At 57.0% G+C, this 13,628-nt stretch overlaps 2 protein-coding genes across 2 annotated transcripts; both read right to left on the bottom strand.

Moving 5' to 3' along the window:
- Positions 1 to 3,684: 3,684 nt before the first annotated feature.
- Positions 3,685 to 6,900, bottom strand: LOC125319007. Its single transcript, XM_048289971.1, has 9 exons — positions 6,825 to 6,900; positions 6,448 to 6,562; positions 6,138 to 6,275; positions 5,721 to 5,897; positions 5,439 to 5,594; positions 5,179 to 5,280; positions 4,697 to 4,799; positions 4,367 to 4,423; positions 3,685 to 4,074 (listed from the first exon to the last, which is right to left on the bottom strand). The coding sequence occupies exons 1-9, from the start codon at positions 6,896 to 6,898 to the stop codon at positions 3,953 to 3,955; spliced, it is 1,044 nt and encodes a 347-aa protein (XP_048145928.1). The 5' UTR covers positions 6,899 to 6,900; the 3' UTR covers positions 3,685 to 3,952.
- A 949-nt stretch (positions 6,901 to 7,849) lies between these two features.
- LOC125319059 lies at positions 7,850 to 9,634 on the bottom strand. Its single transcript, XM_048290006.1, has 4 exons — positions 9,011 to 9,634; positions 8,648 to 8,712; positions 8,204 to 8,533; positions 7,850 to 8,020 (listed from the first exon to the last, which is right to left on the bottom strand). The coding sequence occupies exons 1-4, from the start codon at positions 9,120 to 9,122 to the stop codon at positions 7,850 to 7,852; spliced, it is 678 nt and encodes a 225-aa protein (XP_048145963.1). The 5' UTR covers positions 9,123 to 9,634.
- Positions 9,635 to 13,628: the final 3,994 nt, after the last annotated feature.

Raw genomic sequence — 13,628 nt, 5'->3', positions numbered from 1 at the left:
GGGGTGGTGTTCACTCCCCCTGAGCAGGGGTTACCCCCCACCCCCAAAACTCCTTCTGCCCCCTTGGGTGGGGGATGGGGGTGCAAACCTGGCCTCAGCAAATGGGTCTGGGGGCTGGGGCCTCCCCCAGCCCGACCCCAGCCAGGGCTGATTTTCAGGACAGCTCTGGGCTTGGCTTTCTGGTGGATTCATTCTCCTCCCTCAGCCTTGTTTACTTCTTAAAGAACTGTTACTCCCCTTCCTGCATTTTTGCTTGGCAGCCCTGTAATTGTGGGATTGGATCCAAGGGGATCATTGGGGCACTGCTGGGCCCCATGGACCAAGGGGCCGGTGTGATTCTGAGGGGCCTCGTGGATCCATGGAGACCATGGTGCTCCTGCAGGTCCTCATGGAATCACGGAGTCCATTGGGACACTGCTGGGCCCACGGAACCAAGGGAACATGGAACAGCTCTGGCTGCCTTGGGCTCCTGGGGCCGCCTGGCAGCTCCGGCTGACCTTGGCATGGAGAGAGCTGCTTCTCACCTGCCCTGGAACGCTGGGGCTCCGTGCTTTCCTTCCTGTGGAACAGAACCATCCTTCTCCCCCAGCTGCCCATGGCCAAAATTGCAATTTGGCCTCCAAAATTCCATCTATCCCAGGATTGCTGCCAGACAAAAGCTGCCAAGGCCAACAGGTCTGGCTGGCCTTGGCCTCTGGTGGCCGCCTTTCATGGATCACAGGGAGACAGTTTGTTTTATCACAGATACTATGCATGGTTAGATCCACCCCTTGATCTCGTGCCCACCTATAGGTGGCATCTCTGCCTTGATGACCTGAGGCATCATGTCCCCACAAGTAGGGCTAATGAGGAACACCAAAGCCAGAAGCAGGTAGATCAGGCTGCAAAGATAGAGGTGTCCCAGATAGACTTGGATTGGCAACATAAAGGAGAGTTGTTCCTAGCTCGATGGGCCCATGATGCCTCAGGCCATCAGGGCAGAGATGCCACCTATAAGTGGGCACGAGATCGAGGGGTGGATCTAACCATGGACAGTATCTCCCAGGTCATCCATGATTGTGAGACATGCGCTGCGATCAAGCAGGCCAAGCAGGTGAAGCCCCTGTGGTACGGTGGGCGATGGTCCAAATACAAGTATGGGGAGGCCTGGCAGATTGATTACATCACACTGCCAAGGCAAGCGCTGTGTGCTCACAATGGTAGAAGCCACCACTGGATGGCTGGAGACCTACCCTGTGCCTCACGCTACAGCCCGGAACACCATCCTGGGCCTGGAAAAGCAAGTCCTTTGGAGGCATGGCACCCCTGAGAGAATCGAGACCAACAACAGGACTCATTTTAAGAACAGCCTTATCAACACCTGGGCTAGAGAACATGGCATTGAGTGGGTGTACCACATCCCTTACCATGCACCAGCTGCAGGCAAAGTGGAACGGTGCCATGGATTGTTGAAAACCACCTTGAAGGCACTGGGTGGGAGAACTTTCAAAAATTGGGAACAGAATCTGGCAAAGGCTACCTGGTTAGTTAACACCCGAGGTTCCACCAATAGAGCAGGTCCAGCCCAATCTGAATCCCTGCATACAACAGATGGAGATAAGGCCCCAGTAGTGCATGTCAGAGGTCTGTTAGGAAAGCCTGTGTGGATAAATTCTGCCTCGAGTACAGACAAACCCATCCGTGGGGTTGTCTTTGCTCAGGGACCTGGTTGCACATGGTGGGTAATGCAGAAAGATGGAACAACGCATTGTGTACCGCAGGGAGATCTGATTGTTGGGTGAAAACCACCTGTAGTGTGAAATGCCTGTGTACCCCTGCTTGCTGAGGGTCACTGTCACTGTTCGTACATAGCTGTATATATATATATATATATATATGTATATGTATATGTATATGTATTGATGTGTGTGTGTAGAGTTAAAATATATTCGTTTGGGCATTGAGCCAATGATATGGGACAAGGGGTGGAATGTCTTGGGGTGACTTTGTGATGTGTATCCCGTATCCCTGCCCTATGCCTAGAAATTAACTTTGTGCCTTTCTATGCCTCTAAACTGAGCCTGAGAGGGGGAAGGAAAAACTGAGCAAAACTTTTTCAAAGCAGTTTGCAGCTTGTTCAAGGTCACACAGAGATAGGGACTTTCTTTTTCCCAGCTGCAGCAGGGGAGGGAGGAGGCACCCAGCTTGCTGCTTCCCTGGTCAGCTTTTGGCCAGTTCTTCAGCTTCTTTTTCTCCAAAGGGAGACTGAGAGCTGAATTTTTTTTCATTCCCTGGAATTTTGGATTTTCTCCCTTTTCTGCTGGACTGCTTCAATATCAGAACACATCAGGAGGACTTGCCACCGAGCACAGAGGGCCTGGCCCTGGGCCAAGCCCCAGCTCCGAGGAGACCAAAGGGAGGACTCTAACACTTTCCCAGGTTTTTTCTCCACAGCGAGAGATTTTATTATTTAGCATTATTTTCCTTTTCCCGTGTGTTTGCCAAATCAATAGTTTTTATCTCCTTCACTTTCCTTTGATGAAAACTTAATTTTTTCCCGAACCAGGTTTGGGGAGGGGTGGTTGTGCCTTCTCTCAGAGGATATCTTTCTAAATTTGGCCAAACCGGCACATCCGCAAATGAACCAAACTTACAAAAGTGTGAAGAACTCGTGACCTGTTGTCCATCTTGGGGTCCCTCTTGGCAGTAGCCTCTGGCTACCCTGGGTGTACCTTTGAAGGCCTTTCAAATAAATACCTACCTTTATTCCCTTATTCTGCTCTAGCCTCTGGTTTTAGGTGGCCTCTCTAGGCATCAGCAGGGGCTGCAATCCCACACTTGTGGAGACCAGAACCGCCCCCAGGATCCCAACACTGCCTGACAGCGCTCCGGACACCGGGATGGCCGCGCGTCCGAGTCTCGGCCACTGTGCTGCTGCTTCGTTTGCTCGTAGGCGCACCCAGAGGCCACTGTTAAGCCCGGATGCTCTCTGGTTCTGCCCTCTTCCTGATCCCGTGCAGGGATGCAGCACTGCTGGGCTTTCAGGAAGCTGCTCTTGAAAACTTCCAGCATTCCAAGCTCCTTGGCCCTCCGTGGAGGCTTGCCACGGAATCCCTCACAGCTGCCTCCGGAGCATACTCCTGTTGGCTGTTCTAAAATCCAGGGCCTTCAGGGTGCTCAGCAAGACCTCTGACTCCACAGTGTTGTGGAACTGGACCTTCAGGACAGGGACCTTTCCAGCCTGAGCTGCCCTCGTTCCTCTGTGTCTCTGCACAAAACATGGCACGGTGTGGATACAAAAATGCTGCTAGCAAGGATTTTCTTGCTATTTTCTAAGCCCGTGAGAGACTTTTCTCTCTCACAGAAGAGGCAGCAGAGTTATGTACACAACCAAACACCTGCACCCTTGAAAAGTCTTTTTTATAGTACAGGAGAAAATATTTGGACAATGGATGTTTTAGGATTTTAGCCGATCACCCCAAGGGGTGGCTGATCCTTTGTCCAATTAGACTATGAAGAAAAAAGCCTATGAAAGAGTTTGTAAAATAATTAAATAAATCAATCTTGCTGCACAATTCCTGCCTGCTGGAGCTTCTCTCCTCCTCCCTACGGCTGCGGGACACGGTGATATACCCCAGGGTTGCAGTAAAAGCATGGAAGAGAGCGGCAGGAGGGGCCTGTGTGTCCCAGGGCTCAGGTTTTGGGCCGCTTCAGCACCACAGAGATGCAGCTCAAGTGAAGAAACCAAACTGTTTATTAATAGGAAGCGAAGCGAAGGGATGAGCTGGGAGGAAAAAAGGGGATGGGCAGGGTCTGAGGGCTGGAGGGATGGAGCTGTCAAAAGGGAGGGAGAGGGCAGGAGCTATGGGAGCTTTCCACAGGCTCAGCTGTGACCAGCATCAGCTGTGCCTGGAGCTCCAGCTGCTCTACTCTAGTCTCCAGATGGTCTCATCTTCCAGGATATCTGGAGGTCTTAAAGGGACACTGGTTCTGAGCCAGCAGATGAACGTAGTTCTGCAGCTCTTTCGTTGAGTATTTCCTGAACTATGATGTTTGTCTGGGAAGGGCTGTCGTCTCTCCTCAGGGCTTGAAGGGCTGGAAGAGACAGGAACAGAGCCACGGTCAGAGCCTGGATCTGCAGGAATCCAAGCAGACCTTCCTGCCAGGGCCATCTCACCCAGCTCCTGCCATGGCCAGAAGACAGCAGGGGCCAAGGAGATCAGCCAGAAGGTGCTGGCCATGAGCCTCCCCACCGTGTCCCTGAAACCTCTCTGTGCTCCGCCCACGTCACCCCGAGTCCACACACGGAGCAAAGCCCCCACAGCCAGGGCAGGGATTGCAGCTCGCCCCCGCCAGCCCCCGCTGCCAGCCCGCTGCCCTCACTCACCCTCACCGAGGAGCTGGAGCTCTTCCTTGTGCCCCCTCAAGAACACCCTGGCAGTCCCTGGGAGCACAGAGGCGGTCACGGCCCCGCGGCACAGCTCCCTCGCAGCGGCGCTGCCAGCCCCGTGGCCACCCGCTCTCCTGCCCCGGCAGGGCTCAGCCCGGGCCCTTGCCGCATCCTGACGCCCGAGGGCACGGCTGCGAGAGGGCGGCAGCGGCCCCGAGGGCAGGCGGGGCTCCACGGCCCCGGGCCCGGATCCCGCTGCCGGGGCAGCAGCCGGGGCCGGGGCCGAGCTGCGGCGGGGCGGGGAGGGGCCCCGGGCTCGTGGCTCACCGATGAACCTGACGGCCGCCTCTCGCAGGGACTCCTGCGGGCTCTCCGCGAACGGCAGCGCCTGGTGCAGGCGCTCGGCCGCTCGGCTCCTGTCCTCTGCCAGCTGCAGAGAGCGCCAGGAGGGAAGGGTTGGCGCGGGCTCAGCCCCTTGGCCGGGCTCTCTGCGCCCAGCCCTGGCCTCCCCTGCCCGCACGGCCCCGAGGCCCGGCCAGCAGCCGCTGGCGCCGGGCTCTGGAGGGGGCCGAGGGCCGGCTGCTGCCCGGGGAGCCGCGGTGCCGCCCCGCGCCACAGCCCAGCGGGGCCGGGGCTCCATCGGCTCCCGGCTCGGGGCCACAGGAGCCTGGAGAAGAGCCCGGGGAAGGGAGCAGCGTGTGGGGCGCAGGCTGGCGCCCCTGGTGCAGCACAGCTGCCAGCCCCACGCACTGGGCACCAGGGGCAGGGGACTTCTCCAGGCTCAGCTTAGGCTTCCAGGCGGTCCTTACCAGGCACTCGGCAAACTTCGACAGCTGCTCCTTCTTCACCAGCTGCCCAAGATTTCTCCTCTTCAGGAACTTGGCCGCACAAATCAGCGTTTCCCGAGAAGCCTGGAGAGCAGCAGAGACACGGAGATGGCACCACAGCCCAGGGCACAGGACCCGCGTCCCTGTGCCAAGGCCAGGAGAAGGCTGCAGCCTGCGAGGCCCCAGGGCAGGAGGCAGCTGAGCCCCCTCCCAGGAGGACACATCAGCCCACAAGTCCTCACCTCTGCCACGTTCCGGTTCTCATCATGGCAGTGGAATAAAAGTGGGAGTAGGCTCTGGCACACAATTGTCTTAAGGGGCTTTTTTCCCTCGTCCACTACCAACTCCATCACCTTGCAGAAGAGGTGAATGGAGAGCATCTGCACATTGCTGTTGTCCTGGAGTAAAGGAAAAAACATCAGCAGCAACTTCTCCAGCCCATGTGGGCAACGGCCTAAAAATCCACAGGGCACAAAGTGTCTGGGCAGCAGCCAGTGTCAGTGGCTGGGGGCACAGAGCCTTACATTTTCAAAGAGTGGCAAGAGCGCCTCAGCCAGTTTCGGGGCAGTGGTGCTGGATACCAGGATGTCTTTGTTCTCCAGCACATTCATGAACACAGAGAGGGACATCCTGACCACCTCTCCATCTGCATCACCCAGCAGCTCCACAAGCCGTTGAGACAGGCTGCCCATTCTTCTGGCCTGTGTGGAACACAAGGCTGTGCTGTGAAGCCATGAACGGCTGCACTGCCTACACCACCCTGGCCCTGCAAGCCCACCCTGCTGCCGCAGGGCCCAGAGGCCAAAGGCCTGTCCCGAAGCACTGGGGCAGCTGAGCCGGGAGGCAGGAGAGCTGGGAGCAGCTGCCTCAGCTCCTGAAGCCCAGCCAAGCCCATGTGACTGCTTTCCCCAGCGCAGCTTCAGCCGCTGCCGCCTTCTCACCATGGCGGGATCCTTGCTGAGCACCACGAGGCCTCTGAGTGCCAGGCGACATCTCTGCCTGCACTCGCTCAGCAGGTACCTGGACATGATCTCCAGGATGCTGTCACCATATTTACTTAAGTCCAGGCACTCGAGGAGCTGAAAGGCACAGGGCAGTGACAGGGGAGCCGGCCGGCAGGAGCCCGGAACCGCCCAGGGCTGGGCCCAGGCAGCAGCGCAGGGCGCGGGCACCGTCCCAGGCAGCTGCGGCTACGAGAGGGCAGAGAGGCGGGAGGCAGCTCAGCGAGGCAGCGCTGGCCGTCAGGCTCACCTCCACAAGGAAAGCCAGGAAGGGCAGATCCCAGCATGGCTCCTCCCTGCTGAGTGGTTTGAGCAGGTGGAATGCAATGCGGGAGCAGAAGGGGATCAAGACCTGGCGCATCTCTCTGGTAGGGGGGAAAAGGCACCAAGACCCTGAGGCAGGGGGCAAACCTCTCCCAGGACTGACTCACACAGGTCTGGTCTTCCCCACCACGTTGCAAGGGGATCTGGGTGCTCTGGGAGGCAGCTCCTTCTGGGCACCCTCCCCTTCCAGCCTTTTCCAGTCCGCTTGGCCATCCCTCGGTGACGAGGCCCCACAGGGACTGTGTGGGGCACCTCGGGCACAGGGCACAAGTGCCGGGGGCAGTGAGGAGAAGGGGGTCTCACCTGGCCAGCAGACCCACTGCATAGTGCTGGGTGTCAGCACACAGCAGCGTGTCCCAGCCACGCTTGCGCTCCATAGCCACCACCTCGTTGTCACAGCGCAGTCGACAGAGCAGAGCCTTCATGGCCTGCACTGCAAACCTGTGCACAGAGCAAAGCCCAGGTCACACTGGGGGCACTGGCGCTGGCCACGAGGGCATGGGAAGGACAGGAGGACTGGGACCTGTTGGGGTTGGTGGGAAGGCGGTGTTCCTCCTGGCATGCTCTCCAGAAGTGATCAACTTCCTCTGGCACCTGCTGTGTGGTGATGACAACTTGGAAGAGCAGAGTCACAAACAGGCGGGCTGAATAAAGGATCATTGCCTCGTGGCACTCGGGCACCTGGACAATCACCCACAGCGCCAGAGTTGCCTGCAAAAGAAGCAGCTCGAGACAGCTCAGGAACATCCCTCAGTGCCGAGCTGTCCATGTGGCAGGGCCCAAGGGGAGATGCAGGGGGAGCACCGGGCCTGGTGCCCCCTGAGCCTGCCCTAGCCCAGGCAGGTTTCAGCCCAGCACCTGAGGCAAGGAGATGCAGTGGGGGAAGGATGGAGAGCTGGTGAGGATGTGACCTCGGGGTGAGTAAAGGCCAGTTCCAGAAACTCACAGCCAGGGCAAAGACATCTGTATCATCCCCATCAGAGGTGGACGTGCTATGCAGTGGCCATTCCTGCATCACACAGAGCAGCGTTGGCAACACCTTCTCCACTGCTGGTCCCAATGATCCTATGATTCTCCACATCATTGTAGCAGCTCTGTAGGATCGGAGCTCTGAGTCAAGGGCGTCTCAGTCACAGTACCATGCCCTGTGCAGCTGTGGGGGCCCAGGTGACAGAGCCCCGGTGCCCTGAGGGGCAGGGAGGGAGCATGGCAGCAGGCTCAGGAAACAGAGGGGCCCGAGGGTCCTGGAGCTCTCCACCTGTCTGGCAGACCCCATTGGACAGGCGGCACAGGGCGATGGGCCCTAAGGGCTGGTGAGCCCTGAGCTCTCAAGGCAGCTGGGCCCCGTACCTGTCGCACGATGGGGCACAGCGCAGGAGGGTCAGCACCACATCAGCGGGGTGCTCTTCAGCCAGCCTCAGAATGTCAATTTGCAGCCAGGCATCCACAGTGACATGGGACCCGAGTCTCTGGTGAATGTTCCTCACCATGGCTGGCACCTGGAGGAGGCATGGGGAAGACTTGGAGCACTGTCCAAGGGAGCAACTTCCCCAGCTGCCCCCAAGAAGTGCTTCCCTTCCCACCGCACTGTGCTGGCCTCAAAGGCTGAGGGGGCCCAGCAGCCGTGGCTTGAGGGGGCACACGATCCTTGGAGTCTCCAGCCCTGGCCCCAGGCTGCTTACCTGCTGCTGAGGAGAAGCAGCACTCTCTTCAAAAAAATCCAGTTTGGGAGCATGAATCCCAGTGGGAATGGGCATAGTGTCAGTATTTGGGATGCCCTGAGTCTCTCCGGTGTCAGTGTTTGTGATGGCCATGTCCTCAGTCACTGCCCTGTCAGTCTTCGCTGTGTGATCATTCATTGGACTGTCAGAGTCTTCTGAGGGTGCAGTGATATCTGTGCTGACATCAGGCTCTGCCTGGAGCTCGGTCAGCCCAGAGTCAGGCTCAGCTGTGCCCTCAGTTGCTGTGGTGCTGGTCTTTCCACGCCGAATGCACATGAACTTCCGGAACATCTGCAGGAGAACAAAGGACAGGGAAGAGAGGGATGTTCCAAGGGGTGCTCCAGGCGTGGTGCTCGGCTGAGCAGCGACAGCAGGCCCAGCCCAGGTGGGGATGGCTGCAGGTACCTGCACTGTTCTCCGGAAGCGGCCGTGGGCACGGTCCTGCTCTTGTGTCCGGTCCAGGGCTGCATCTGGCAAAGAGCGAGCGCAGCCAGAGCTGAGGGGCTGCAGGAGAGGCCGGAGAACGCAGCCCAGCCCTGCGCTCCCCAGGCAGGGACAGCCCCGGGATGCCCAGGGGATGGAGCACGGCTGCTGCGGGGGGTCTGGCCTGGCTCCTCTTCCAGCCTATCCATAGGCCTGTTCCCCGGGGATGGGATGGGATGGGATGGGATGGGATGGGATGGGATGGGATGGGATGGGATGGGATGGGATGGGATGGCGCCAAGCTGGCTGCTGCCATCAGCCCTGTGGCCCAGCTCTGTCACTCACCGTCCTGCCGTGGCTGGAACTGCTCCAGCTCTTCGGGCTGTTGTGCTGGGGCAGCTCCAGGGCCTTTTTTCCTCCTGAGCACTTTGAACAGGCGACGGAATCTGCCCGCCATGCCACAGTGTGGCCTCGAGGGCACCTTCAAGAGAGATTCCTTGGGAAAGCTCTGAGTGAACAAGTCCTGCGCTTGTGCCTTGAAGGCACCAGCAGCAGAGAAACCTCAGGAAGGCTACAGGACAGCAAGTCCTGCACCCTGGTCTCAGAGGGCTCCTGCCACAAGGACAGGAGACTCCTCGTCAAGGATTGTGGTCAGCTAAGCCAACGGTCTGGCCTTGAGGGCACCGGCCACAGGGATGGGAGATACCTCGGAAAAGCTCCGGGGCACCAAGTCCCACGGTCTGCCCTCGAGGGCACCTGCAAAAGAGAAGCCTCGAGAAGGCCACAGGTCACCAAGTCCTGTGGTCTGGCCTCGAGGTCACCTGCAGGAATAACGCTTCGGAAAAGCTCCGGGTCGGCAAGGAACGAGTGCGCTGTGCGGGGGCTCCTCACGGCACCGCTCTGTCCCGTCCTGTCCCGTCGCGTGCTCCGAGCACTGTGGCGTGGCTGCGTCGCCGCCAGCCCCTATGTCAGCACGTGTCACAAAGGGCCCTGGGACACCCTGTCCCGTTCCATCCCACGGTGACCATGCTGCACCGTGTCACAAAGGGCCCTTGCACACGCTGCCACCTGCCCCGGGGCCATCCCCAGCCCACTCCAAGTGGCCCAGGTTGGAAGGAATGCCTTGCCCCAAGTGTCTAAGGCAGCCCGACAGGAACTTTAGCATCGGCTCCAGCCATAAGCAAGCGCTCCCCTGCTCTGCGGGCTCGGGGCAGCACCAGGAGCCCCCACGGCTGCCACCGCAGCCGCCGCGCGAAGGGCTCGGGGTCTTCCACAGAAGCTGGCACGGCCTCCTTGGGACACGTCCCGGCTGGTGGCCATCCTAAAGCCGGGGCTGTGACGCAGACAAGGAACGTGTGGGCCAGGGCCATGGACCAAGGGGCCGGTGTGATTCTGAGGGGCCTCGTGGATCCATGGAGACCATGGTGCTCCTGCAGGTCCTCATGGAATCACGGAGTCCATTGGGACACTGCTGGGCCCACGGAACCAAGGGAACATGGAACAGCTCTGGCTGCCTTGGGCTCCTGGGGCCGCCTGGCAGCTCCGGCTGACCTTGGCATGGAGAGAGCTGCTTCTCACCTGCCCTGGAACGCTGGGGCTCCGTGCTTTCCTTCCTGTGGAACAGAACCATCCTTCTCCCCCAGCTGCCCATGGCCAAAATTGCAATTTGGCCTCCAAAATTCCATCTATCCCAGGATTGCTGCCAGACAAAAGCTGCCAAGGCCAACAGGTCTGGCTGGCCTTGGCCTCTGGTGGCCGCCTTTCATGGATCACAGGGAGACAGTTTGTTTTATCACAGATACTATGCATGGTTAGATCCACCCCTCGATCTCGTGCCCACCTATAGGTGGCATCTCTGCCTTGATGACCTGAGGCATCATGTCCCCAAAAGTAGGGCTAATGAGGAACACCAAAGCCAGAAGCAGGTAGATCAGGCTGCAAAGATAGAGGTGTCCCAGATAGACTTGGATTGGCAACATAAAGGAGAGTTGTTCCTAGCTCGATGGGCCCATGATGCCTCAGGCCATCAGGGCAGAGATGCCACCTATAAGTGGGCACGAGATCGAGGGGTGGATCTAACCATGGACAGTATCTCCCAGGTGATCCATGATTGTGAGACATGCGCTGCGATCAAGCAGGCCAAGCGGGTGAAGCCCCTGTGGTACGGTGGGCGATGGTCCAAATACAAGTATGGGGAGGCCTGGCAGATTGATTACATCACACTGCCTCAAACCCGCCAAGGCAAGCGCTGTGTGCTCACAATGGTAGAAGCCACCACTGGATGGCTGGAGACCTACCCTGTGCCTCATGCTACTGCCCGGAACACCATCCTGGGCCTGGAAAAGCAAGTCCTTTGGAGGCATGGCACCCCTGAGAGAATCGAGACCAACAACAGGACTCATTTTAAGAACAGCCTTATCAACACCTGGGCTAGAGAACATGGCATTGAGTGGGTGTACCACATCCCTTACCATGCACCAGCTGCAGGCAAAGTGGAACGGTGCCATGGATTGTTGAAAACCACCTTGAAGGCACTGGGTGGGAGAACTTTCAAAAATTGGGAACAGAATCTGGCAAAGGCTACCTGGTTAGTTAACACCCGAGGTTCCACCAATAGAGCAGGTCCAGCCCAATCTGAATCCCTGCGTACAACAGATGGAGATAAGGCCCCAGTAGTGCATGTCAGAGGTCTGTTAGGAAAGCCCGTGTGGATAAATTCTGCCTCGAGTACAGACAAACCCATCCGTGGGGTTGTCTTTGCTCAGGGACCTGGTTGCACATGGTGGGTAATGCAGAAAGATGGAACAACGCATTGTGTACCGCAGGGAGATCTGATTGTTGGGTGAAAACCACCTGTAGTGTGAAATGCCTGTGTACCCCTGCTTGCTGAGGGTCACTGTCACTGTTCGTACATAGCTGTATATATATATATATATATATATGTATATGTATCGATGTGTGTGTGTAGAGTTAAAATATATTCGTTTGGGCATTGAGCCAATGATATGGGATAAGGGGTGGAATGTCTTGGGGTGACTTTGTGATGTGTATCCCGTATCCCTGCCCTATGCCTAGAAATTAACTTTGTGCCTTTCTATGCCTCTAAACTGAGCCTGAGAGGGGGAAGGAAAAACTGAGCAAAACTTTTTCAAAGCAGTTTGCAGCTTGTTCAAGGTCACACAGAGATAGGGACTTTCTTTTTCCCAGCTGCAGCAGGGGAGGGAGGAGGCACCCAGCTTGCTGCTTCCCTGGTCAGCTTTTGGCCAGTTCTTCAGCTTCTTTTCCTCCAAAGGGAGACTGAGAGCTGAATTTTTTTTCATTCCCTGGAATTTTGGATTTTCTCCCTTTTCTGCTGGACTGCTTCAATATCAGAACACATCAGGAGGACTTGCCACCGAGCACAGAGGGCCTGGCCCTGGGCCAAGCCCCAGCTCCGAGGAGACCAAAGGGAGGACTCTAACACTTTCCCAGGTTTTTTCTCCACAGCGAGAGATTTTATTATTTAGCATTATTTTCCTTTTCCCGTGTGTTTGCCAAATCAATAGTTTTTATCTCCTTCACTTTCCTTTGATGAAAACTTAATTTTTTCCCGAACCAGGTTCGGGGAGGGGTGGTTGTGCCTTCTCTCAGAGGATATCTTTCTAAATTTGGCCAAACCGGCACATCCGCAAATGAACCAAACTTACAAAAGTGTGAAGAACTCGTGACCTGTTGTCCATCTTGGGGTCCCTCTTGGCAGTAGCCTCTGGCTACCCTGGGTGTACCTTTGAAGGCCTTTCAAATAAATACCTACCTTTATTCCCTTATTCTGCTCTAGCCTCTGGTTTTAGGTGGCCTCTCTAGGCATCAGCAGGGGCTGCAATCCCACACTTGTGGAGACCAGAACCGCCCCCAGGATCCCAACACTGCCTGACAGCGCTCCGGACACCGGGATGGCCGCGCGTCCGAGTCTCGGCCACTGTGCTGCTGCTTCGTTTGCTCGTAGGCGCACCCAGAGGCCACTGTTAAGCCCGGATGCTCTCTGGTTCTGCCCTCTTCCTGATCCCGTGCAGGGATGCAGCACTGCTGGGCTTTCAGGAAGCTGCTCTTGAAAACTTCCAGCATTCCAAGCTCCTTGGCCCTCCGTGGAGGCTTGCCACGGAATCCCTCACAGCTGCCTCCGGAGCATACTCCTGTTGGCTGTTCTAAAATCCAGGGCCTTCAGGGTGCTCAGCAAGACCTCTGACTCCACAGTGTTGTGGAACTGGACCTTCAGGACAGGGACCTTTCCAGCCTGAGCTGCCCTCGTTCCTCTGTGTCTCTGCACAAAACATGGCACGGTGTGGATACAAAAATGCTGCTAGCAAGGATTTTCTTGCTATTTTCTAAGCCCGTGAGAGACTTTTCTCTCTCACAGAAGAGGCAGCAGAGTTATGTACACAACCAAACACCTGCACCCTTGAAAAGTCTTTTTTATAGTACAGGAGAAAATATTTGGACAATGGATGTTTTAGGATTTTAGCCGATCACCCCAAGGGGTGGCTGATCCTTTGTCCAATTAGACTATGAAGAAAAAAGCCTATGAAAGAGTTTGTAAAATAATTAAATAAATCAATCTTGCTGCACAATTCCTGCCTGCTGGAGCTTCTCTCCTCCTCCCTACGGCTGCGGGACACGGTGATATACCCCAGGGTTGCAGTAAAAGCACGGAAGAGAGCGGCAGGAGGGGCCTGTGTGTCCCAGGGCTCAGGTTTTGGGCCGCTTCAGCACCACAGAGATGCAGCTCAAGTGAAGAAACCAAACTGTTTATTAATAGGAAGCGAAGCGAAGGGATGAGCTGGGAGGAAAAAAGGGGATGGGCAGGGTCTGAGGGCTGGAGGGATGGAGCTGTCAAAAGGGAGGGAGAGGGCAGGAGCTATGGGAGCTTTCCACAGGCTCAGCTGTGACCAGCATCAGCTGTGCCTGGAGCTCCAGCTGCTCTACT

This window comes from Corvus hawaiiensis, chromosome 35 (genome assembly GCF_020740725.1).
Source record: "Corvus hawaiiensis isolate bCorHaw1 chromosome 35, bCorHaw1.pri.cur, whole genome shotgun sequence".
Lineage (NCBI taxonomy): Eukaryota > Metazoa > Chordata > Aves > Passeriformes > Corvidae > Corvus > Corvus hawaiiensis.
The sequence above is the reverse complement of the archived record's forward strand: the minus strand, read 5'-3'. Positions and strand labels throughout refer to the sequence as shown.

What these genes read in the sequence shown, in the direction of transcription:
- LOC125319059 (XM_048290006.1), bottom strand. Translation starts at nt 9,122, where the DNA reads ATGGCGGGCAGATTCCGTCGCCTGTTCAAAGTGCTCAGGAGGAAAAAA. An exon ending in GTTCCAGCCACGGCAGGACG is followed by an intron (nt 8,713 to 9,010) that starts GTGAGTGACAGA and finishes GCTCTTTGCCAG; the next exon opens with ATGCAGCCCTGGACCGGACA. An exon ending in CTGCTTCTCCTCAGCAGCAG is followed by an intron (nt 8,021 to 8,203) that starts GTAAGCAGCCTG and finishes TGCCTCCTCCAG; the next exon opens with GTGCCAGCCATGGTGAGGAA.
- LOC125319007 (XM_048289971.1), bottom strand. Translation starts at nt 6,898, where the DNA reads ATGGAGCGCAAGCGTGGCTGGGACACGCTGCTGTGTGCTGACACCCAG. An exon ending in TCTTGCCACTCTTTGAAAAT is followed by an intron (nt 5,595 to 5,720) that starts GTAAGGCTCTGT and finishes CCTTTACTCCAG; the next exon opens with GACAACAGCAATGTGCAGAT. An exon ending in GCTCCAGCTCCTCGGTGAGG is followed by an intron (nt 4,075 to 4,366) that starts GTGAGTGAGGGC and finishes TGTCTCTTCCAG; the next exon opens with CCCTTCAAGCCCTGAGGAGA.